At 41.0% G+C, this 26,805-nt stretch overlaps 1 protein-coding gene across 1 annotated transcript; it reads right to left on the bottom strand.

The window, feature by feature from the left end:
• Positions 1-6,435: 6,435 nt before the first annotated feature.
• Positions 6,436-26,586, bottom strand: pnpla7a (patatin-like phospholipase domain containing 7a). Its single transcript, XM_037484521.2, has 36 exons — positions 26,466-26,586; positions 25,820-25,877; positions 25,639-25,713; positions 24,681-24,768; positions 24,421-24,503; positions 23,915-24,012; positions 23,570-23,710; positions 23,313-23,472; positions 22,680-22,760; positions 21,944-22,072; positions 21,685-21,765; positions 20,458-20,587; positions 20,291-20,362; positions 20,102-20,178; positions 19,830-19,985; positions 19,513-19,590; positions 18,980-19,185; positions 18,156-18,287; positions 17,834-17,957; positions 17,116-17,229; positions 16,737-16,803; positions 16,504-16,653; positions 16,203-16,266; positions 15,808-15,976; positions 14,473-14,655; positions 13,908-14,026; positions 13,593-13,749; positions 12,628-12,744; positions 12,471-12,540; positions 12,225-12,341; positions 11,934-12,082; positions 11,675-11,827; positions 11,452-11,571; positions 10,185-10,269; positions 9,570-9,685; positions 6,436-8,997 (listed from the first exon to the last, which is right to left on the bottom strand). Exons 1-36 carry the CDS (start codon positions 26,483-26,485, stop codon positions 8,878-8,880), a joined length of 4,059 nt encoding a protein of 1,352 aa, XP_037340418.2. The 5' UTR covers positions 26,486-26,586; the 3' UTR covers positions 6,436-8,877.
• Between the last annotated feature and the right edge of the window lie 219 nt (positions 26,587-26,805).

The following is a 26,805-nucleotide window of genomic DNA, read 5'->3' as shown; positions in this document are numbered from 1 at the left end:
GGAATGAACCATAAAAGGAAGCCGACTGGAGCTGACATTACAGGCTCCAACGGACAGGGGGGCAAAGCCCGAGAGGCAAAGGTGATGAACTAGGGGCCACCAGAAAGCTGTGTGGGTGAGGCGTGACAGACCCGAGTGCTGACAGACTCTCTTATAGCCTTATACCTACACACACACACACACACACACAGCCCAGTTTCAAGGGACGGTGCTATAGTCCATGTGGATGACAGCTCTGAGAAAAATGAAGCAGCATTTTATTTTAGTATTGCTCTGAGAAACGTGAGCATTTGATCCTTCATACACTGAAAAATGTTCAATATGGTCTTCTGCCTTTTTTATATTTAAAATTGGCACAGTGGAAAAAGTTATACTATAGCTTCTAAGAGAAAAAAAACAAAATGCTTTTCTTCCCCATTTGAATAAAGCCAAAAGCCTTCATTAAAGTTCCTATTTCAACGTCTTTTTTTGTTTTCTCCTCTCTTCCCCCACCTGACGGTTTACACTCTATATCGCTGTAGATTTGAGACTAAATGTTTGTCAGACTTTTTATTTGCCTTCAATGCCAGCTGGGAGAGAATCCAACTTCTCATGGCCCAAAATAAGTGACCTAACTGAACTGTCAAATGCACTGTGAAAAAGACTGAAAATTTAAAAAAGAAGACACATGATTTTAGTAGCTTTTAGCCGCCAATCCAACTTATCAATAAAGCTTAAGTGTGTTTATGAAAACCTCTGCATTTCCACCTCTTCAGCTGTCTGCTGATGCACTAAAGGGGAACTTATTAAATGTCTCACGTACACGTTGGACCAGACCTAAAGATGCTTGCTGTACATGACTAACATCATTGCAGTCTGAAAGCTCTTTATAGGCTCCATCGAGTGTGTGGGAGGAGTTTATGTTGTGCATATATTCAAAAACCCATGACCCTGTCTCTATCTGGGGGAAAGTTATTCTTTTTTAGCAGCTGACGCACTTGGACAGTCATGTGCTCTCACCTCGTGTTCCCAATCTTTAGCGTTAGCAGGATATTATTAACCTGGCTGGCAGCTGACAAAGGCAGCGGCTGTGCCCAGACCTTGTGCCGGATCAACCGGCAGCAGCTGGGAGTCCATCTTTGTTTTCACTGTGGTTTCCGATGCTGTGTTTGTGTTTCTGTTTGTGAGCACAGTACGCAGTGCACACACTACACCGTGCATGCCCACACACAAATCTGTAGCCATATTCTTACTGGGTTTCCTCAAACTCATTTACAGACCCACATAAGGTGCAGTTCTTTTTTTTTCTTCTCTTCTCCACCGAGAGTGATTTGTGGAAGCAAGGCTCCGTCATAGATGTGACATTCCTACAGGGATGAACTAAAACATATCAAATCCACAACGAGAGCACTGATGAGACGTTTTGGAAGTGATTCATGAGTTAAATTATAATTCAATTTCAATAAAGGAACATTTTTTCTTGTGCGGATTGTATTTGGCCTTTGCAACTTGACAGTTTAACACCATCTGAGTCTTAGTTTGACGTAATAAATGTGTCAATAGGCCCTCTGTTTGTTCTTTGATAACGGTGGTAGGGGTTGTTGCTGAAGGCAGCATATTGTTAACGTATTAAACTGTTGACTGAGGAAAAAAACATAGATGTTTGGATGTAAAATAGAATATAGTCCATCAAACAACTGCAATCGAAGACAAAATAAAATGCACAGACACCTTCTACCACCACCACTGAAATACAAAAAGATTTTCAAAAGACCCCCAAGGCAAAGCAGTATAATACATCAGACAGAACAGAATTCACCTCATCAAAATATCATCAATACTTTTTAGCAAAATTCTGTAATAGAGGGGTTTCCTTTGCGATCTCATCCTCTGTTCGGTTCTGCAGCGGACAGCAGCGTCTTCCACCGCTGTCCGCTGATGCAGGAACCTGCATGGTGGGCGACGCTTTTTCTTATTATTCCCACACAGTTGTGCCCCTGTTTCCTTGGCTGCATATTAACTGATTTCATCTCAGACATCGGCACTCTGAAAATATTCTCCCACTCGCGACAGTGAAAGGTTCCACGTGTATTTCGGCATGTTGTCATTGGAAACCAGAGGATCGGGGCTGCTTGGCGAGATGAATGTTGAGTGTGAAGCTGCTGAAGCCGTGTGCTGTAAATGAGAGTAGTTCAGTCGTGCATGGGTTGAATTGTTGAATGTGCCTCACGGGTGGATGCAGGGGGGCTACAGCTGCATGCTGCTGGTCTACCTGCAACAACAGATTTCTTCTCGTTTTCTTCTATTCGCTCCATCTCGGCGAGCCCGAGGCGATCAGCGATCAGCTGACTCACTCAGGAAGATTGAAACCGAGAGAAAAAACGTTCGACTCTGACTCAAATAAAACGTATTTGACATTGAGTTTGTGGACAAAAAAAGAGCTGAATATAGTAAATGTGATTGTTTTTTTTAATTTGTTGGGGCTCTGGTCATTGCCTTGGCATTCATAGTAATACTGGAATCATTCTGCTCTTGCACATTGCAATTCATTTAGGGTGAACTTCTAAAATGTAGTGTGGTTATACATATTTTCTTTATTTTGAGAGGGGAGGCTTAAGTGGAATATTTAACAGGTAATGGTTATTTTCATTAATGATCATTTAGTCTGTAAAATATAAAAAGAACCATGAAATATGCCATCGAGTCCACAGAGCATGCAGTCTTCAAATGTCTTATTTCTTATCAAAACTGGTGTGATGGGTAGAGCTCTCCCTCCCCCCTGCCTGTTTGGCCACACCACCTTAATTGGTGATGCCTAACAGGTGTGACCAGGTGCTCTTTAAATGGAGTAGAGCTAGAGGGGGTGCTTGCTGTAGGCCTCCCACGGCATAGGCACAGCTCTCGCCATGTGCGGATGGGTTTGAGCAAAATCTAAAGGTATGTCAGGGGTTTTCTGTTTCATGTTTTAATATGCTCTTTTAGCAGTGAAATGTTTATTGGAGTTATTTACCTTTTTTTCTTTTGTACAGGAAGTGATCAGGTGGTGCAACGCTGAACCTGGTCACTGTTGTTTTTGCCCTTTGTTTAAAATAGATTATATATGGTTACCTGGTTTATATAGTATTTTTGATTATGAATTGTTAATTTGTTTTCTTTCTCGGTTAGTGTCTTTTTGTTTTGTCCTACATTAACAACCGTTACTGTGCCCTATACTGGGGGTCCTTTTAATGCCAGTGCAGGTGGGCATATAGTAGGCTTACAGGGGGTGGCTCACGAGGTGGAAGGCCCTCTCAGTTTATTTTGCTTGTTTGCTGTATTTTCTTCGCTTGACCTGGTGGTGGCCCCCTTGTCCCTTTCACTCCCCCACCCCTGTGCGCCTCTCAGGTAGTCACCTCGTACTGGTAGGGTACCCCAGTATAGTAATCTTTTTTTAAAGCATAGATTATATTTTTGTAATAAAACAAACCAACGTTTTTGGATTGACCATTCTTTTTTTAAATATTAAACTTACCTGTGAATAAAAAAAAAAGCATTGTTACAAAACTGGAACCTCACCTCTCTGCTCCCTTTCTTTTTATTACAACTGCTATTCTTTGGGTGAGAGTCCCAAAGTGGCGTTGTCACCCTTGTGACCCGGCGAACGGGCGCCCCGGTTACACTGGCAAAAACGGCGTGACTGAATAAATCAGGATCAGACATCTTCACATGAATAACTGAATTACACACTAATTCATAGTGTAGTTCAATGTCTAAAGAATTATTTTCCTGTAGTCAAAGCCTTCTCATGAATCTGGATCAGTCTCCTTGAATCTGCTCCTGTTGCACTTTTACTTGCAATGTTTTGTAGTAAAAGAAATGCAATGCTGATTCAGATGTGTAACAAAGCATCTCATGGTATTGATAACATGGACCAGACATGTCAAACTCAATTATATCTGGCCGTCAGTACTCATGATTAGACGCCCCTCCCAGTTGATGCCACGCCCCCTACGCCACATCAGGGTCAAAAGTCTCAATGTGGTTCTTTCAATGAAAGGTCTGAACAGGAAAAAAAGATCTATAGGTTTTGAATCTGAAAAATATAAAATATGAACCCGAAAAATATAATACAGTGAATATTAAAAGAATTGTAAAACTGAGTCAAAAATCTTTTCAACCCAAAAATACTTTTTGTGCACTTATTCTTGTTTTGAATACATTGTTGGATTGTTCAAGACTAAAAACTTACTTTCAGGTTCACATTTGTTTTTCAAATGAACAAAACTTTTGACCTGGATTTGGCTCCATACAGCGGCCCTCAACACAGTCCCAGCTTTTTAATTATTTTGCTTCTAACCTGAACCCACATCCAAGGTTCATTTAAGTTAGGACTGCATCAATACCGAAATATCCTCTTTCTCCACTAGCTTTCTTCCAAAAGCACTTTCTGCACGAGAGGTTACAACATAGCGGAGACGGGGGAAGAGTGGCCCTGCGTGTACGGAAAGAGACTCACTGTGTGGAGCTGAGGAACGTTACATATTCCTCTGACAGATCAAGGTTTGTCTGTTTGAGGGCTTCTTGTCACCACTTTTCCCCTGACTCATTGTTCCAATAGTGGCTCTGAAAGGGGTCATCGCCCACCAACTTGCCAGCAGCCAATTGTACATCATCAACCTTGCCTTTCTGTCAAAAGACTGTAATATCCTGGGAGCCTGTACTCATTCCCCTGGTTTTTTTCGGCTCTTTTCTGTCCTCACTGTGATGTATTGATCGAGGCTGGTGCCAATTATTCCCTCCTCGTTCTCTTCTCCCTCCTTGTGACCTAAATTCCCCCCAGCATGCTCATTAATTAGCTGATGCAAGTCTCAGTTCCACAGGGAGGGCGGGGAATTGAAAAAGCTCATTATCGGACACGTCAAAAGATTGGGATTAAGCATCCATTGGTGTGTGTGTGTCCGTCCCAAATTATACATTCCTTTAGCCATCATCCAGTCTGTATCCTGTGATTCTGAAGATCCTACAGTTACGCATCCGACTAGTTGCATCCATCCATGATCTACTAGAACAGCACATGGTTGACTTTTGTATGACATTCTACAACATTCTATACTACGACATTATTCTAAAACTTTGATCAAACATACTGTACCACCACCCTTTATAACTGTGATATTCTCTATGTACATTTGTGACATGCTATAGTATGCCATATTATGAAATACTATGCAAGGATTTTTGTGATGTACTAGCATTTTTAAATTACTTTTTATATATTTATTGCAAACGGATCAATGACTTTTTATCACATACTAAACTATGAGCTATGTCTACTATTTTTATGACATACTGAAATATTATTCAATAGTAATGCTCCCTATTTCCATTATCGAGGGTTCCGGGTACTTTGACTAAAAGTAATTTAACAATTAAACCACCAAGCAGCACCATTTGATATATATATATATCGGAGACTTTAGCGCGTTAATTACGATTAATTAATTACAATGTGAATTAAGATTAATTAATTACACAAAAAATAACACATTAAACATTTTTTACGCATTTTTACACTTATTTTTTGCACCGCGGAACGTTTCTCACTGGATGAGTTTCGGAGGACCGATTATACTGGAGCACCAACTAGCGTTCATGACTTCAGACAACAACAAACCACAGTGAACACGAACGAAGAAGCTGACGAGACCGTGTCAGTTGGCCCCGTGAATGGGAAATCTTATTATAATAAACACACGGATGGAAGCGTCGATAAGAGCGTGGTTGTGTGCAAGCTGTGCAACAAGGAATTCACATCGAGCCTCAAGTATCACCTCAACGCAAAACAATTAGCAGCTAGCGTGGACGTACAAGGACCCACACCCAACCCACACTGCACCAGATGACTGGTTTAAGGACCAGGGTAACTAAGTCCACATCTGAAAAAATAACCAATGTTCTGAATGTACTTGAAAGTATTGGTCTACTTAAAAAAACATAGTTTACAGAAGGTCTACTTACCTATAGGCTACCTGAATTTCTGAAAGTACTATATTACTAAATATGCTATTTCTACAAAAATCCATGTGAAAAAAATTACTTCTCACTGTTCTCAGGTCAAATATTTATGCAATTAAAATGTGATTAATTTTGATTAATTAATTACAAAGCCTCTAATTAATTAGATTAATATTTTTAATCGAGTCCCGGCCCTAATATATATATATAAAAATTATGCTCTATTTACTTAGACCAATACCATCTGATCTTTTCTGGATAGGCACCCTGAGAACTGAATTATGCAGTTTTATGTATGATATAAAACTTTCTTCTAGATCAGTTATCTCTGTCAAAAACTGCCCCTCATGTGTTTTACCTATGTGAGGCATCTTTTCTTTGTTTTTCATCTTTCGAAGACCAAAGAATTGAGAAAAAAAAATCAGTAAAAAGTTTAAATTAACGGGGCACATACAAATGAAATACAACAACAAACTTTTTATTAGTAACAATTGATTATCAACTCCTCTTAGAAAAGCAACTGATTAGGCTTAACGGTAAACATTCATCATTGGACAAATGTTGTTTCCTCCCGTACAGGTCATCTAAGGCTTTGTAACATTAACTTTATGGCACAGTTCCACACATTACATCAGCACTTCATCCATTACCATGTCCCATTTAATAAAGTAGTGAAACATTCATTCTGCCAGACAACATTGATTCATTGTGCTCGGTTTTTGGAAACCACCCAAAAGGTACAACAGAATACCAGTGCAAACACAATTACTTCATCGGTCAACCACGAACGTCTGCTTTGCTCCCACATTCCATCTGCGTTTAAAAAAAACAAACACCATATGCGTATCACAGGGTTTCTTCTCTCTTTACACGTGTAAGGCAGCAGGAACTGTAGCACCAGTATTAGCTGAGATCACAGCTTCATACTGTGAGGCTCACAGGGTGCTTTATCAAGTGAGAAGAAAATGTAATTACAAAATTAGCATCGACATCCTTATGATTAGAGGCAGACGGATAAATTGGCTTCCAAGCAACAGCAAATTGCAAAACAACCCCTATTTAAATTTGCCAGACAGTTTGTTAAATGTGTGTCTTAGTATGTGTTTTGATCAAAATGATATCTGAAACCATATGAAAGAATCCTCAAACATTATTCGGCCTTGCTGGGGCTCTGGTAATTGATTGATTAGGCAAGAAGAAATTTGATCAATTTCACATCATTCTATTACATAATATATGCCAAAAGATTAATCTCTTCACACAAAATTAAATAAAGATCATTGAAAATATGCAGCTCTAGTTGTGATTATGGTTGAGAAATAAGTTCAAATGGTTAAAAGTTACAGAGGCAGGTTCAACAAGGCTATACAACTATTAGTGCATTTCTGCATTGCGCTGCACTTTGAGTGATTATACAGATGTTGTAGCTTGTGTTTAAAATCCTCTAGGGCCTGTTTACATAAAATAAATAATACAATATGCAGTTAACTGTTTGAATATAATCAGTAGGCAGCTGATAATGTTAATGCCAGTTGAAAATCACAAAAACATGTGCGAGCCAAATAACTTCCAACATGTTCCTGTGAAGAACTGTCCCTGTGCATCAGCTGTCGTGACGTGAGAAGCGGCTTCAGGGCTCTCCCAGCAGATCCACGCTGTCTGCCGGCAGTCTGTCTGATAGATCCAGTCCTGATTACAAAGGGGGGGGAGGGGGGCGCGCTGAGTGGGTAACGAGTGCTTTGAAGTGGATTGCAATCTTTAGTTCCCTCCCTGTCCCCGGCAAACCAAAAGCTGCCCTGGCAGAGTGTGTGCTGCTTGTTTTGCTTCCTTTCTGACTTTAAATGACTCGACTTGTCCATGTGACTGACTGAATGTTAAAAACACAAAAGGAAGCTTTTTGGATTTTTTTTTTTTTTAAAGTCTATTTCGCAATGCCACTTTTTCAGGTGTAATCCAATACAACTGTTGTGTCCAGTATTTCCAAAAATATTTTTCAACTTAGTCAACTTAGCTCAAAATTTGGTGGTGTTGTCCTGGACTGTATTGTATGTACAGAGAAACCCCTCAATATAATGTAGTCCAGCACAACACCTGTGACGTCTAATAAACATGATTTAATTCACACATTTTCAACGACGGTACCAAAAATGAAATGAGGTTTTTACAGACTGGATTGAATTTATAAAAATACTGTATGATTTGGAAGGCATTTAACTGTACCGATGTACAAGTTGAAGTAGTCACTGAGCACGTTTCTTACAGTCCTCTGGTGGTTTCTAGTCAGGTAGATAATTTGTGTTATGTTTCCAAGTTTGAGATTGTGAAGAGGAAATGTGTTTGTATCTGAATTTCAAAAGAAAAGGGCAAAAGTGACAACTTTTAGACGTTTTGTAATCTTTATACATAGTCTTTGTGTGTGTGTGTGGCAAAAGGGTCAGAGATAGAATATATTTCCAAACTATCCCTTTGTACAGATAACAGTCAGAATAAAGTTGTTTTGTAGTTGAAATTAACTGAGTAACTATGTCAAATATGGCTGGAAATCTGAGTGTAACCAACCAAAGGTTTTCAGCTGGTTAAATGTAACATATTTTTTGGAATAGAATTGCCAATGTTGTATGTTGGACTGGACTGTTGTGATTCTTGTAAAGTTACATGGTAGTCTCGACTGTCCCTAAAAAGGATTAGATTGGCAGCTGCTCTTGGAAAGAGGAATGCATAGTATTTGGATTTCTGATACTAGCTGCCTGTGTTGCCATTCGTCAGCCACACGTCTAACGAGGCCAGGGTGGTGAATGCAGTCATTCTGACGGTCTCAAGGGCAGTAGTCATGTGGGACGGACTAGGGCGACATGCAGGTCAAATTGGGAAGACCTGATGGTACTGAGTTCATGAGACTGGTCTTCACTCGATGGGCTGTTGGGAGAGGACGTCCTTGGTTGACGGGCTGTCGGAGATGGTGGGGGTCAGGGGGCGGCTGCTGGAGCGTGAGGCCGTGTGGCGTCTCCCTTCCAGCTCTTCATCCTGATAATCACAAGTAAAGTTATGTATCAGCAAAGAATTACATTTGAATGATTTCTGATCTAATGACATTCAGAAAAGGGTATAATAACTTCAACCAACTGAATGGCTATCTAGTTAAAAAAAAACATGGCTACTTTGTTACATAGGCCTCATATTGTTGAAGGTATTTAGTTTCATGTTTTTAGTATCAATTGGCCTTGATATTTAAGAAATCCGTTTCCTATCCTCTTTGTGGAGATTACAAATAAGTAACCCAAACCCGTCTTTTAGTGGCATCGGCTGGTAGCCTCCAGTTTATTCTAACTAATCAGTTTACTCCACTGTTGACATTGTTCTCCAATGTGTCACAATCCTCTCGGGATAAGTTAGTGAAGTGTTGTTAGACAGACAATACAAATTGGCCTGGCTCCAAAATAAGCTTTTATTCTCCTTCTTGACCATCAAAACATTGACTTTCTCAAAGTCTAGAGAAAAAACATATATATTGAGTATAAAAAAAAAAAAGCGTGAGCCCGAAAGTGCTGAACCCAACAGAAACCCCAGTGTTCACCCCTCGAAGCAGTGGTTCACACCGTGTCAGCAGTCTCCTCCCCTTCAGTGTGCTCTCCGGGGCGATTGTATAGCTCCATGTCAGACAGAGCGCTCTCCACCGCCTCCTCGTCATAGTCAGTGTGGTAGTCTGACTCCTCTGATGAAGGGAAGGCGCGGAAAACAGGAAGCAAAGCAGCACATTGTGGGTAAATAAGTGTGAATGTGTGGCGTGCACAGGAGGTGACGAAGAACAAGGGTTTGCAGGTGAATAGTTCAGAGTGATTGACGATATTACAGGAAATCAAAGAGGGTAGTGTGACCACTGAAGAGGACGATGGCTGGAAATATCTGAGAAAAACAACCTTGGTTGCTTCATTACTTAAAGATGGTTTGTAAGTGAGGCAGCGCTAATTAAAAGTAATATTAACTTAGTGCATGGTTTTTAGAAACATTTAATATACTCCAACTGTAAAATTAACATTTTTGACCTAGCTGCCACATGTGATGAAGTCAGAGCAAAAGTTAGTGAGTTGTGTTTGTTTGTGTAACTAATCTTAAAATCAATAAGGAGAGACTGTAATAACATATATTCCACCAGACATTGTGCAAACATTTAAATAATGTCTGATATCATGGGAGTGTGTGAGCAGTTTTACCATCCACCAGAGCAGGTTTGACGGGCTCGATGCGGGACACAATTTCCGCCAGGTCAGTAAAGGAAGCATTGGGACATGAGAGCACCTGTGACACACACACATTTATAAACATTAATGGAACACTAAAATTGACAGAGGTTTAATTTGTTTTGCCTGTACTGTGGAGAATATATTGTTTTGTTCTGCTGATTTAAAAGTGTAATGACTGACTTTTGTTCTTCTCTCTGCATCTTAACTCCTGTATTTATTTTTTTTAGCTTCAGAGGCAAATCTTTTGCTTTCAAAATTGCTGCCACCGGTTTTTGTTTGTTCAGCATTATGTAAAACATTACTGAACACAGTAGAATCCATCACAGTGAAGCATTATTTCCTCTTCAGGTTGCACCTAAAGATAGAAACATCATTAACTGCCAATATGGCATAACTATTAAATGAAAATTGCAATCAGTCTAAAACTGTTTCAAAACGACATGCATGACTATAGTTCCATTCCCATCTTCACAATTATTCAGGTTAATTTGTCCGTTTGGATCCATTTTCAAAATCAACAATGACATTTTTATTTTCATCCTCTTTCCCATGTTGCTCAGATTGGGAGTAAATATCTCATCTTTCTTCATCATTCCCTGATAAGATGGTCTTTTGTCTTACTTTGCCATTGCTGCGGGACAATGGATCCGTTGTAAAATACATCTTTTCCTCTGTACAGAGGAGACTAGCAGCATAGCTTTAGTGTTATTACGCTAGTAGCAGTGCAGCCCGAAGCCTAACATGAGCCTGCTGATGCTGGAAACATGACAGAAAATGTAGCATACCCACGGTGATGATAAACATGGACTGCAAATAAGATTACAGATACACCAAACTCAGGAGGATGGCTTAGTTTTTTTTTACCCAGATGGGTAGTCTCTTCCCCATTGAAGGGTTTTTCATTTTTTGGGGGAGTTTTTTCTGTGCCGATGTGAGGGTTTCGGGATTTGTAATTTGCGATTTTGACCTATACAAAATAAAATGAATTGAATAGTCAGTTACTCAGATGTGTTGTGACATTAGTATTACTAAATTTAATTTAACAAAAACTATTTAATTTAAACTTGGTAGTTATGTGCTTTTAAATAGCTTTCATTAGTCCATGAATGCTAGCTTTTTCAAAGATATTTGAGAAACAATCAGCTGCTTCACTGTTGTGAAGACAATCTATGGTTATACTTAAAACCACAGTAGATACATTCTGTTGTTGCTCTGCCTCTTTTTGGTTTTCCCTTACATTGTTCTTGCTTTGGGTGTTGTGGAACTCCTCTTGGTGTCGGTCTTTCAACATTTTGTCCACCACTCCACTGCGAATCCACACGTCAAAGACAGTCTTTCCGTGCTGGTAACCCACCTCCTAACATCAGAGAGACACTTGCACATCACCATGACTTGTTCCACAGCAACATCATTTAGACATACACCAGAATACCGTGTGGGAATTGGTTGCTTATACTTACGGCAATCTCATCAAACTTGCCAAACTCTAGTGTTCTGTATCGGTCGATTGGAGGCCTGATATACTCGCAGTAGTCGCTGCTCTTCACAGACTCCAGTTGCCTGACGCAGCACACGTAGGCCAGCCGGGTCTGAATCTCCGCCATGTTTAACACCTAAGACCACAGACGTGCCCTCATCATCATTCATAGGACACATTGACTTTTAAAACTTATCCTTGTACAGTCTGTCTGTGTCTTTTATTTTTAATCAATTCATTACCTTCACTTTCTCAGCTAGAGGGTTGAGGCGTTTCCATAGCAGCCACCAGCCGGAGAGCGAGTCGCCGTAATTAGTGAGGTTGGTTTCATCCCGGCTGCCCACGTCGATAGCTATCACCACTTTGGCCCCCATGGAGCGTGCCACATCAGCTGGGAGAAGAGGAGGAAACAACGGTGAGACAAAAGAACAAGCGAGAGAGAGACTCCTACACGAGTGTCACAATGGTAGCAACGACATGGTCAAGGCACGAAGAGAAAGAATGAGCGATGAATGAAGTCGACTGTAACACACCAGGCAGGTTGTTGATGTAGCCTCCGTCCATCAGCAGGTGGCCATCTTTGGGGTCGCAGAGCGGAGGCAGATACCCAGACAGAGACATGCTGGCACGAACATACCGCCACAGAGACCCTCAAACAGCCAAAAAGGATTTAATTCACCTACTGCTGTGGCTTCTCTAGGTGAGAAAACTGTTCTCATTTGACACTAACAAACAAGAACAAAAGGATTCTTTTTAACAAGAGCCAACACCGCACTCACCATCAGTGTGTACTCTCATGGCAGAGGAAGTGATGTCAGTCGTAATATTGAAATACGGAATCCGTAGATCCTGCATTCACAGGTTACATCCAAACATGACATAATAAGTTCACAGGATGCATTTGCGTATTCTGTGTGATCTCCATCTGAAACTCACCTCAATCTGTTTGCTCTTGAAGACATTGCTAATGCTGGAGTTGAAGGCCGCACCGGAGAACATGGAGGTGACTGGGTACGTCAAATCAAGGAACTTCTTAAACACGGATGTCATTTCCTGTTGGATAGACGGAGAAAACAAAAAGGTAAAATGGCTTCTATTCTGAACAAAAAAGAAATTACAGACCAGAATTTATCCCTAAAAATGTTTAACTTGATCTCAAGCAAATCTATTGTTTGTCTGAAGTGTAAAAGAAGGTTCTTCTTGGTAATCAAAATGTTCTTTGTAAAACCATAAATTCACTCATTATGGCATCTACAATTTATTTGTTTATTTATTCTAGTTTAATACTAAGACGCAGCCAGCTGCTTCTACAGAGACGTTCAGAACCAAGGACAGAGTCCAAAGAGGAAGGGCTTGATACACTGTGGGGGGAACGAATGATACCACATGTTTAGTCGGCAGACAGGTGTCTCAAATCAGCAGTCATGGTTCATATGACAAATACAAAATAACTCCATGAGCTGAATGTGCAAATCATTCAGGGCTTTCTGCATCACACAGCCATTACGTTTAATGGTTCATTTTATAAAAGGTTAGAATAGAAGTCAAGTGACCCAGCCACCTTCACAAGCAGAACCTTTTTAATTGCTTGGAAAATAGTCCTCTAAAAACTGGATGAAGTGGAGGATTCACTGTTGAACTTTTCTTTTCCACAAAACAATCCCGATAAACAAAAAAAAATGTCTTACTACAATAACGCCATGGTTGTGTCTGCAGATGCTCAAGGTTCAAGTTAATTCCACATGACTCAGATCCAAATTATCTTTACAAAATTAATTTGACGCCACATGTACAGTATCACCGGCCTTTTGGTTTAAGTGAGATCAAATTGTAAGTGTTTACAGCTGTTAACATCTGGATTTATTGCAGGACTAATGTCAATGTTGCATTAGCTACTTTACCATCGCCCATTCTTTGGCCCTCATCCTCATGCGGCTGTGGCTGCGGTCCTCGGCATATAGTGCCCCCATCAGGGAACCGATTGAGGTGCCACCAATAAGGTCCACTGGGATGCCGGCCTCGCAGAGAGCTCGCATTATCCCCACCTGGGAACAGCCCCTGAATAGGATGGTCAAGAAAGCTTCATAATTATAGTCTGTCTCTGACGATTATGAAATCCATTAAACCTATGAGTTATTTAAAAATAGGTTCTCTAGATTTCAGTACGTCATGACATGACCTTTTAGAAGTGTTTTGGTGAGACTGGGTGGCATTACCTGGCCCCTCCTCCTCCCAGAATGAGGGCAATAACATTGCCTGTAAGGACTCGAGCCAGGCGCGAGAAGTCGGAGTGACGGTCTGCTGGCTTCTCAAACACACGTTGATACAGCTCCAACTGAAGAGAGGCAAATAAATGCAATAATAGCAGAAAGAAAAGCGTGAGGTGGCTGGAGGATTCAAGAACAATTGAATGGATCAGAGATAATATTGATGTTGTGACGGCCCTTTTTGTTTCAAGCGGGGCCTGCGGTGTGCGTGTTGAATGTCTTTGCTTTTCCCGTTGTCCTGTGTTGCAGGTTCATGGTAGGAGGGGCTCTGTTTCATTTAAGACCTGTCTGCCTCAGTCCTCGCTCTTGTTTTTGGGAGTATCTCGGTTTTGTTCACAGGATCTTTGTTGTTATAATAATAATAATAATAATAATTCCATTTTTGTTCTGGCTCAGGAGTGACCGTGTTGAATGAGAAAGAACCAAATGAGGGAACAAAAGCAGCCTGAATGGGACAGACGAATGTGTTTTGGTCCACAGATGAGAAATGAGTGGGAAAAAAACTACATCCTACCAGTTTGGGAAGACTCCTCTTAGAGAAGACCCTTCTGGGACACGAGAGGTGGAGGTGTCTGGAGATCCAGCTCCGCATGTTGAGCCAGTCCACAGTTCCTTTGGGTGGGGGGCCGTCTTCTCTGTGCAAAAGCACCAGCTGCTTCTGGGCCCGCACTGCACTTCCTTCCAACATGCGCTCCAGCTAGAGGGAAGACAGCAAGCCCAGATGTTAGACAACATTTTCTTCACATCACTCACTTCAGGGTGTTTCCTGTGTAGCGACAACTGAATTCCAAATGCTGGCCCATAAATTAACTGCAATGACTTCTGGATTGGATTTGGCTATCAGGAAAGGAAAATACTTGATTTGTTTTGTATAACATTTTTTCAAGTGCAATTTCCTAGCTGAGGCCATATTATACCCTACCATGAAAGGTTTCATAGTCTGAGAAGGTCAGATCCCTTACTCATTCAACAGGCCTGCTGCTTAAGTATAGTGTGTGCAAGGAGAGGTGAGGTGTGTATGTGTGTGTCCTGAAAGATAAAAGCAAGAGCAACGACTCTGAGCAAATATTAATTGATCTATGACCTCAAAACATTTGTTTTTTCCCCTCTGTGCCCTTTTTCATCTTGGAAGACGATTACTTGCCCTAATCTGGACTTCCTTCCTCTAGCACCCAGCCTCTTTTATGCAACATCCAGCCACCCTTTGCTGAGTTTGACAATATGCACAATGGTGATATAAAAACCGTATAAAGCCATTGATACCTTCTGGATAGGAGAAAAATAATCAGGATGTACGCCAATATGCAATCAGAACAAGACCTGTAAATAGTCGGCTGTAATAGATTATTCCCCCATAAATGTTTTTACTTCACCTCCAGCTTCACATGAGATTCACATTTTCAGTTACAGATAACAATGTTTAGTCAGTTTAAGAGTAACTAAAGTATAAGGCTAGTGTTTTTAAAGCCAACAAATCCATGAAAAGACCAAAACTATCAATTAACTGATCCTACAAGCTGGATCACCGAATTCCTCCACTGTGGTACTTTAAGATAAGTTGTGGTTTAGTAGCAGTCAATCCCACTGTAAATACTTACTAGCTCACCAAATCAACTACTGATAATAGTGCAAAACAAATACAATTATAGACACATTACCAGTTGGGGACAAATATCAAAGGAAATTAAATGAAATAAAATGTATTTCTGAAGCCTTATGATGGGCATTTCTTCAAGATTAAACTTATTTGAGTGTATAATGAATGTTGAAGCAACCCTACATTCATCATCAAAAAAAAAAAAAAAAAATCTAAACCCAGAGCTACCGTTGACCCTGATTCTCATCTCACCCCTCCAACAGCAGGGTCCTGGTCCCCTAGTCCCACGATGATGATGCAGTCAGCCTGACGAATGCACCGCTGTGTCCACGGGGTCAGCGTGTAGTCCGTCTGGTAAAGAACAATGCGATGGAGGTCTTCCTGCTGGCCCAGCCAGCTGGACAGACGATACTCATGGACACTGAAGAGGATAAGAGTCCATTAATGACGGCCACTGCTGCCGAGCTGGCAGCACGCAGTACAGCTCTTTTGTGCCAATAAAGCCAAATTAAACAGAATTTAATGAGTAAGTCAGAAAAGAAAAAGAGCTTAAGGGGGAAAAAATGAAATAGGCCAATAAGTAGTAGGAATAGTTGTATGATTATTTGGGAGGTGCTGAACGCAACATTTTCAGCCACCAGACGTACCTGTCTAGTGCTGCAGCTCCAAGCCGCTGTTTGATGACGTCGCTAGTCAGCAGAAGAGTAGGACCTGCGTGTCAAGGGTTACACCAGTTACAGTCAAGTCTGGCCATTTCGTAAGTGGTCCTTCACTTGGACACTGAAGATAATGCTCTTCTAATTCAAATTTAAAAACAGTGGCCATATGTTTACAAAGACCATCCAGGACCTTGAGTGGCCTCAACTCCAAGGTCCGATCTCTGTTGGCGACAGCAGCGAAACATACAAATCAGCAACATATTTGAGCTTCTCTATTTATTTTTCTTACCGATTGCTATGAGTGCATGCTGCAGCTCCAGGGTGAAGGCAGTTAGAGGTACTTCTTCTGATACAGGCAGGACTGTCACAGTGGAAAGATTGGAGGCCTGGCTCCCTGCATCCCACTTACTGCCAGGAGTGTGGAGGGCCAAGCTGCGAGCTGGGGACATGCACATGTATTAGCAGATGCCCCCTTAATCGGTGGGTTGAGATTAACACAAGTGCAAATGTGGATGCTCAAACCTGTCAGAGGACCATTGACCTGCTGGAGGATCTTCTGTCCCAGTAAGTGGATCAACCTGGTGACAACCTGGAAAGCACATTTTATAAGAGGCTCTGTGTTAGTCATCAGACTCTCGGCTGCCATTTCCTCACCATTAAGTAAGTATTTTACACTCGAAACCTCAAGAAAAGCACATTTTGAGAATTCTCCACACCAACGGCCAGTTGATGGATGGTTCAGGTGCTTGTTGTCAGAGGTTAGGTTTAATCAACTAATTTTAACAAATCAACTTAGTCGGTAGAGATTTCATTGTACTGGTTTCCAACAAATTCAGCTTTGAAAATCAATGGTGTTTTCACATCAGCTGAAATTTATTTTAACAACTGAGGTTCACCCTACCTGTGGGAACTTTCTCTTGATGGAGCTAAGAGCTCCTTCTGGTAACTTAGCCAGCTCAGAGTCTCGTACAGCGTGCACTGTGGTGGCTCTGTTCTGATGGGTTAGGGTCTCCACCTGCAGGGAAACAAGAGGACACATGACGTTCTTTACTTGGTCAAAAAAAAGTTTGCTTTTGATAGTGAAAGAGAGAATACGCATGCACCAAAATATTCTGATTTACAGAAACCTTGCGTACGTCTGGTGGGACAAATGTATTTGTTTACCAACTAATGTTTTCAAATGGCATTATAGTTATGGCTGATAATGAGGATATGGAGGGATGTGAGGGCGGTCACTGGCTAAATTACACGATCCTTGTGTGCAGGTGGGGCCAAATTTTCCAAGTGGAAGAGGTGGAGTGTGAGAGTCACCATGGGGACTCCAACTGAGCTTAGATACTTAGCATAGCTGTTTACAGTTTGTATTTTCACAGTATAGTAATTCTGTGTTCATATGCATGGCTCAGTTTCCGTACAGCTCAGCACCAACATTTGTGTTTTGGAAGATCATGTTGACAGTAAATTTGATATGTGACGATTAACAACAGTTTTCCTGATGCATATTTAACTCTTTTCGATCTACTGTGTTTCTGAAGGAGAAACTCAGAACTGTTCCCTTTGATATGCAGTCCTTAATATTTATGAAGATACTAAAGTGAAAAAGATATTCTGGTCCTTACCACTCCAATCAGGTCGCCTCGTCCGTACTCTCCTATGAGCTCCTTCTTCCCGTCTTCCTTCAGGATTACAGAGCGCAGTCGACCACTCAGCACTATGAAAGTACTGTCAGATCTCTCTCCTTGCCTGATAAAAATACAAACAACGTCAATTCACAACAAATACGAAAACATGGTAGTGAACCTTAACCTGCACTTTTGACATGTTTGGAAGTGACAAAAATATATTTGACATCTCTCACATAAATGTGTTAATGTCAACAACGTTGACCCCGTTTTCTGAAGACTTATTTTTCAAAGACGTACGAGGTTATGAGTAGAGTACCTGTAGACTGCCCTGCCCGCCTCCACAGCCATCCAGTCGAGAGCAAAGTCTATCTGTCTGACGAAGGAGGACATCCTCCTCACCACGGTGTGAGCAACATTCAGCACAACCTTTGGCTCCGCGCGCATTATTCTGAGGAGAAAATTACAGATTATTTTTGATTGCTTGAGTTTTTGTTAAGGTACGTTTCATCCTGCACTACAAAGCCCAAACACAGGAACTATCCTTTTGGTTTAACGTCTGAAATACAGTTTAAATATACCATAGAAATATGCCTTATTGGGAGCAGGGGAGTGGATATTAAAATTAAATTCTATTTTTCAACATGAAAACATGGGCTGAACTCAAACTCCATTGACTGTTGAGCAAATGTATAAATTTATTAAGCAATTGGAGCATTGTGGAATTTTTATCCCACGATGCTCCAATTGCTTAATAAATGAGTGTAAAATATTACACATGGTCTACTTTTTTCACATAATATGATGCTGTAAACTACCTTCACCTCCTGATTAACTTGGTAAACTAGCTCTTTCTTGTTCATTTTTAACAAGAAAGCTAAAGTATAAAACACATTTTTCGTTGTACCCTTCGGGGGGGCCAAACATACTGCAGTTGATCTAAATGTTTAGAATAAAGATAAATCTGAAAGTTATCAATTACCAGAATAAAAAGGAAAACAATTTAAGTTTAACAATTCCAATATCCGTTATACACTTAAACTTCCCAATCATTAGTTACTGCTCTCTGATTTTGAGAGTACACATCTTGAGAAAGAAATTGCTGCGTGGATGGGTGAGTGCAGAAATGTCCGTGTGACTGACTCATAGAAGTGGGTTTTGGAAATGGAGAGGAAGCTGCAGTCTCGCAGGGCTCGAACAGTGAATATGAGGGGCTCTCCGGTCAGAACAGCAAGTTGACCGACCAGCTCTCCGGGGTGCGTCACAAACAGACGCGTCTCTTTTTCACGGTCGATCATCCGTTGGTACACATGGAGGAGGCCGGAGATCACAAACTGGATGCTCACCTCCTAAAGCACCAAGAAGAGAGAAGAGCCCCAAATCTGGCAGTCTGAAGGGGATTGCCAACATTCGGGTCTGCTAACGACACACACTGATTTGTGAGTTCTTGGTTCATAAGAGTTAAAGCATTGGTTGGTTATTGTTATGAATAAGACTTATGATAAAAAATAAATCATTCTGTGTATAGCACAATAACAAGCAATTTCTTCACAGAATGTAAAATGTTTTGCACTGTTTGGCAAAATGTTTAGCTAATTCTTCAGAGAGATCACACAGCTGCAGCTCAAATGTCAGAAACAGAAAGATATAATGGCTTTTTATGTTGTTCTCCTAACCTGGTCTCCCTGACATGCCACCACAGCACCAGCTTTGACTTGATGGAGGGTCACTCTGCCATCAAGTAGGCTGGGGTCCTGCAACAGGGAAAAAACAACGTTTGACCACAAAATATGTTATCTATACATACATCATGAACACCCACATTAATCCTCACAAAAGAAACACTGGTCTCATAATGTATTAAACCTGCCAATCGATCCAAAAACACTAATCAGGATTTTCACTTAAAAAGTATGCAATGCCAATATTTGTTTCAAAACATGAATCCTTAAAATACATATCCTAGTTGTTGCTCATTTGCTCAACCTGTCACCTGCAGCTGGATGATTCCTAGCAGGTCCTTCTTAGCGGCCTGGAGGATTGTGCCACTCTTGATGCAGTTGGTGGCATCAGGGTGCCCCCCGCTGTCGGTGTAGTGAAACACTTCGGAGGGGGTTTGCTGCACTGTCACACTCTTCTTCAGACTTGACTACAAAGCATGAAACAAGAGAGTGACTTATGATGATGAATAAGATCCAGTGGATGTTGGGACATGGTTTTAAACATACACGCAGACAAAGAGGTGACGTGGCAGGAGAGTCTTACTTTGGGAGTGACAGGACTTGATGACGCTTCATCCATAGCGACCCGAGCTCGCTCACAAGCCATGTTCAGGTCATTACCTGCAAATCAAAACAAGTTTGTTTCCAGGTGTGTGGGCTTCTTGAGTAATCAGTGAGTGTAGGAAATGAGTGCAGACACAAATGCTATTTGGTGACCGAGTCAGTGGCCCACCTGAGCAGTCTGTGGGCATCGAGGTGGAACGCAGCTTCCTGTGGCTGCTTGAAGGACTGTCGTTAACACCATCTGCTTATCGTACAGTGATGCACGGAATCAGCTCAACACAAAGCACTTCTTCACATGAGTGCGCCAAGTTGTATGTTTGGAAATATTTATGTGACCTGTCTCTGAGGAGCTCTCCGTGGCCCCGGTGGGTAACTCGTCCTGGAAGTACAAGCGTCGGGTCGTCTTCGCAGTGGTCCCATCGGCCATCACACTGTTTATGTTGGACAGGGGCACCGCCAGACACTCCTGTCAAACCAAATAGCAACAGTCCCCATATAAGTTAGTCATGACTACAGTAACCTTTCGAATAACAGTTATATATATATATATATATATATATATATATATATATATATATATATTTACTGCATTACTTAATTTTGCCACGGGGTAATTGACACATTAAGCTCGTAACTGGGGTGATGAAAAAAAGTACGGTTTAGATAAATCTAAGAATTGGCAAAACACATATTTCCTCCCCAAAATGATTTATGTACCGTAAATCCTCAAATAAAGACCGGGATTCAATTAGTGGCCGGGCTTCAGATAGTAGCCGGGGGCGGGGTCGATACGGACAAATAAAGGCCGGGCCCCAAATACAGGCCGGGGGTAAAAAATTTTTTTACAAAAATGTAAAAGTAAAGAATATACTGCTGGAGGTAACATGAGAGCCCCTGGCCGCCACCTGCTCGTGAACTGGGTAGTCGCTGCCTGGGAGAAGCTGGACAAGGACGTGATCCGAAAGTCCGACAAAGTTTGTGGACTGACACTGAAAGATGACGGGAGTGAAGATGATCTCATCCATTGCTTCAAAGCGGGACAGCCATGCGCCGCTGGTAGGGATGCGCTGGCGCAGCTCCGGCAGCGGGGGGAGGAGAACCGCACGCAAGTAGCCCAGGATGAGGAGAACGCCGAGGAGGACACTGCAAATAAAGCTCTATACGCGATAAACTTAAGACTGGCACTATGGTTTATTACTGATTCATGTCTAAATGGTTAGTCTCCAGAAAGTTGATTAGCTCTAGGCCTACCAGTTTCTATCGGTAAATGGTTGCAGGAAGTGCTGAACGCATATGGAATGAATGATGCTAGCCTACTGTAATTATGCCCATTATTTTATTTAAATAATACAATTCTATAACAGAAGATACCGATAAGTAAGAAATAAAGGCCTGCCCCTAATACAAGCCTGCCCCAAATACAGGCCGGTGCGCTGTGCAGCCTATGTAAATAAAAGCCCCGGCCACTATTTGAGGATTTACGGTAGTTAGGTTCATCATCAAAGTCTGAGGCCGGCCAGGTTTAAAAGTTGTTTGCCTCTCAGCGACTGCAATCCTTCCTACCGGATTGAAGAGCTCCGTTGTCAGGCCCAGATAGTCATGCAGCGCCAAGAAGGTGACTCTTTGGAGGCGCACCATGATTATCTGTGACACACAAAATTAAACAGAGGTAAACAGAGCGCAGCAGATAATATATGAGATTGTGATTACATTTCAATTTGATCTTGTTTTATTTCATGATGATGTGTTCCAGTAATAACAAGGTGTCTCAAAGAAAAACAAGCACTAGACACTGTATATTTATGGATAAACAATCTGTTACCTGAATGACGCGAACAAGTGTCTCTGGGTACTTCTCAAACACGGACTCAAATGCGGATGCAGGTAAACGTAAGATGGTTGCGCGCGTTGCAGCTCGTGCACAAACAGTCTTATATGGAGCCGGATAACCCTGGAAAAGATTACACAAATGGTAAGAAAACAAACAAGTACGCTCAGAGAGGGCCTCCACTAGAGCTTCATATACATATTGAATTGCAGTGTGAGTTGCCACTTAACTAGAAGTGTGGAATAATTCATTAGACTTTAAGATGAACTTTTACTTTGTAGTTGTAGCATTTAAATCTGAACTATTAATTGTTCAAATAAACTTAGTACGATAAAGGTTTGTATTAATCATTTCTGTGATTAGTGATAACATTTTCCCAATTTTAAAGTAGTTCCTATATTTGTTTTTATTTTTCAGAAATTTAACGTTTACACAAACTGATTCACTTAACCTGACCAATCACATTATGAGGTTATTTTTCAAGAACTGTTCATCTTAATGAAGTTGACTAATCAAATGGGAGCATAATAAAAAACATTCAAAGATGCACGTTTGAGTTGAAATGATTCGTAAAGAGAGAAGATGATTAAATACTTAAACTGTGAGTCAAGGATTTATTGGGTAGTGAAACTATTTCAGTTGACCAGGATGTGCAAAAAGAAGTGCCTCTAAACAAGAGGCATCGGTTAGAGATATGAACAGTGGAGAGAAATGGAGAAAAGGAGCTCACAGTGATGATGTCCAAAATACTGAGCAAGCTGTGGACGCTATCTCCAGCGACCACATCCTTCACCACGGGTTCAGTACCATCCTAAATAAAAAGTGAAACAAAAATATGCAGATTTTAAACTTGCACAAAAAAAAACATACCCACAGTTTGGGGAGATCAGATTATGGAATGAGATTCCTCCCCCTAAATTGTTTATATTGACAGAGACAGGAACAGCAGAAAAATATTTAGATAGATATAAAAGGGTGGCAATGTTTATGCTTGCTGAGCCTTTTACAGCAGACTCCATCTAAATAAATGATGCATTACTGCCCTCTGGTGTTCATTTCTGTTTATGGATACTGTGAGGTTGAGGATGACGTTCAAACAGTCATAACACAAGTGTACATGTGCTTCTGCTTCACTGTTCACTAAGACAATATCTCACATGTGTTATTCATTACATTAGAGTGGATGGTGGATGACCTGTCCTTGTTTTAGCATCATTTATAACAAAAGAAAACAAGGGATTTAAGAGCTGTGCAGATACCATTCTAAGGCATCTTTTAAAAAATACATATTTTGTATTAAAAAAAATTGATTAAACATAAGTGGACAAGAAAACCGCTGAAAAATAAACATAATATCACATACCTTCTCGTGGATGCAGAGCTCGAGTCGTCCAGCCTGGACCACAAAAATGCTATTGTCATTGTCCCCTGGCCGGAAAAGACTTTCACCCTCCTGCAGTTCAATAAGCACCATGTGTCGACACAGCTCTAGGAACAGGGGCTTCTCAAAATGGCCCAAGACTCTAAAACAAGTTGCAGAACAAGCACGTTATGAAAACTAAGGGAGGAACGGAAGAGGCTAAAATCAAGAAGAAAAAAAAAAGTTGTATTTTTGTCAACCTGACATTCTTCAACATGTAGAGGACCTCTGAGGGCATGTTTGAGCTCTGCACATCAAACTCCGTTAGGTCAGCCTCCAGCAGAGAAGGGGGAGGTTCCTTAGGCTGCAGGGTGGGAGGATCTTTGCCGATCCTTAGAAATCTGATGACAGGTACAAAATTATGCTCACAGCTTTCACACCACGTAACAAAAGTTCATGGAATCCTGAACAAAACTTTATCCTTTTAGATTGAAGCATTGTTTTTGGAAACAGATCGCTAGTTAATCAATCCACTAAACATTTAAACAAATTTGAACTGTTTTCAAGGTTTCATTAGGACAGAAAATGCAATAGATGGTGCATACTTGCTAGCTATGTTTAAAACTTTGGTTCTTTTGCGGATGCGCTGCGGTGGCTTCGCCACTGAGGCAGAGTTGGGAGGAATCGATGACAGCGTCTGGACCTTAGAAAGACAAAACAAAAAAAAGTGTTCGAAAACATGTATTTGTATTGAGTGTTGACCTCATGAATAAGAGAGATGCAACAAAAAAATTATGAAGTTCTCGATCAAACGTAGGGAGCTAATTATGAGGACCTGAAATCATAACTAAGCTAAACTTAGTCCGGGTTATATTTATTATTATCGGTGTACAAACTTCTGGAGCATTAGGATCTGTTTTGCCAGACGAGCAGGTGTTATTCAATAGTGAAAAAGGATAGGAACATTTAGTTTCAAGGAAATATAGAAATAGGAAATTGCTGAGCATAATTTCTACCCTAGATGCGTACAGAAGCCATTTCTTTACAATACTGAGATGAGTCTACCCGACTGTAAATACTTTAGTGCGAGACAAATAGAAATAGAGAAAACCTTTCGCATTATTTTCCTTCCATAGAAAAGCACTTTATCTCGTTTTCTGAAGCGATACTGAGGTACACCAGGCTGTTTTTCACCTTGTCACAGAAAAAAAAAGAAAGAAAAAGCCACATTAAGACCACATGTTAAAGAAAACTATAGAGAAAATAAAGACTTCTGAAGGGCGTTATAATCAGAGGCACACAAAAATATTTCCAATATGTATTATAGCATTGCAATGGGGATGGACTTTACAAGGAAGTTGGATGACTCACGAGCAAGCTTGAATCTCCTGTAAAGGAAAAGCACCACAATTCCGATCAGTGAGACGGCAACTGCTGCGCCAATCAGCACACCTGTGAGCTAGAAGAGAGAAAAGCATTGTATTGGAGTGAAAGTAAAGACACATGAGAAGGGACTGTAGTTTCCCACAGAAAAGGAGGTTTCATCTGCTGCTTTAGTAACCCTATCTGTTAAAGTCCAAAGCTCGGGACAGTACCTAATTTGAAGCATGTTTTGACTAAGTATTTCCTTCATACTGGAAAAGAGACTGAACAAAGTATGCAGTACGTCTGTAAGCAGTACGTAAGGTAAGACTACTGTTGACATAGGTCTATATTATATATATTATTATTATTATATACAATATTGGCAATGGAATTAAAAGAAAAACAGGAGGAGCTGTTAACTGCTGGAAAAAATGGATTATGTTGAGGCAACTGACAATAACCTTCTGTTGCCATGGTTTGTTAGTATAGAATCGTTTTTTACTACAGTATCTAATCGTGTCTAACAACAGTCTAACAACCCAATGGTATTGGTCTCGGGGCATAGCACAAGTGCTTTGCTTTTGTTGTAATGATAAATACACATTGAGGAGGTTTTTGCCAGTTAACTGAAGCTCAAAGCTGTGGGTAAAATTCATTACTTACATTAAAAGATGTTTGACATCAATTTTATCTCTCAGCAATAAACAAGTACTTTCAATAGGAAAAAGGTTTTAAATAGTTGCAATAAAGTGAAAAGTATCCCTCACTGCATCAATCTCAGCCACTGTGGTGGGGCCAATCATTTGGATTTATAAAACGGTTGGAAATGATACACACACACAAAAAGTTTCAGATTACCACAACTAACCCCAAACTATTGTAATTTGTCCAATGAAATAAAGAGATATCCCAATCTGGCCAGCAGAGCCCGCTGGTTTGGTCACAGTGTCTTGTTGTCTCCTACCATGGTGGTCTGCATCCTCTCCTCCACAAACTGTTGCAGCCGCGCGCTGAGTTCATGTTTGCTGTTCAACAGCAGCTAAAAAACACACACACACACAAGTAAGATCAGCACAAGTTATTGAATCCCGAAAGGTCACCGGTGTTTGGTCTGTTATATGGTGAAAAGAAACAGCGGTGCTTACTGAACTCGCCCTCGCCAGTCTGCAGAGGTCTCTCTCGTCCTCTGCTTTACATTGCATCCTGTGACCAGCACCAGATTCAAGGTTTAAAGCCAGCTAGGTTGTCACATACAAGGCATTTGCTTCGATGTGTGTGCATATCGACACGGGAGGAAATATAGAATAACAGCTGTTGAGTAAATGGAACCGACAGGAAGCGTTGCTAAGATAAAATAAACGTATTCACAGTTAAATCAAAGACAAGGACGCGCGCCCAGCGGCGTTATGTCATGGAAAGCTCACAGGTTGTTAGTGAGGGGGGGGGGGGTGAACGGGAACTATGGAAACCCGGATCCTGCGAATAAGCAGTAACTTAATGTTCCGGAAGCCATCATTTGTCTTTGTATCTTCACTTGCATATTATGAGGAATCTAACGTTACATGACGAGCTGGTATGATTAGCCGTGCACAATCAGCGGCTGTTGTTGATTTCAAGTGATTGCGGTTCTCCGCTATTGTTTTTAATTAGCCGTAGCTTGACGTTAGCTAAAAACAACACTAGCTAGCAGCCGCCTAGCTACGGTATCGCGTCTTATCAGCGATTATAAACCGTCGAAGTCGACATCACATTCACACGTTGTGATATTCGGGCAGAAAGGACTGAACTTACCTTTCGAGCAAATCTGACATGTCGCGTCAAGCTGGTAATATAGCCTTACAGACTCAAAGTTAGCATGTTGCTTAAAGTTTTCTGTATGCTGTGTGTACCTTGCTTGGCACCGCCCATCTTCATGCGTCCACCAATGGCCTTTTGATATCTTCTGCCATGAAACCGTCTGAAACGCTTGTCCAATCAGGAACAGACCAAGCACATTGGAGGCCCTTTGTGCCACTGTATCTTTACGCAACACGTTGTTAAAAAAGTGTCTATTTTCTCAAATCAAATGATGCGGGGTACATTTACTCAGCTGCTGCTTTAAAGTACAATGCTTAAGGTGTTGCACTTTACT

This window comes from Pungitius pungitius, chromosome 18 (genome assembly GCF_949316345.1).
Source record: "Pungitius pungitius chromosome 18, fPunPun2.1, whole genome shotgun sequence".
In the NCBI taxonomy this organism is placed as follows: domain Eukaryota; kingdom Metazoa; phylum Chordata; class Actinopteri; order Perciformes; family Gasterosteidae; genus Pungitius; species Pungitius pungitius.
Note: the sequence above shows the minus strand (reverse complement) of the source record. Positions and strands in the feature narration are given on the sequence as shown.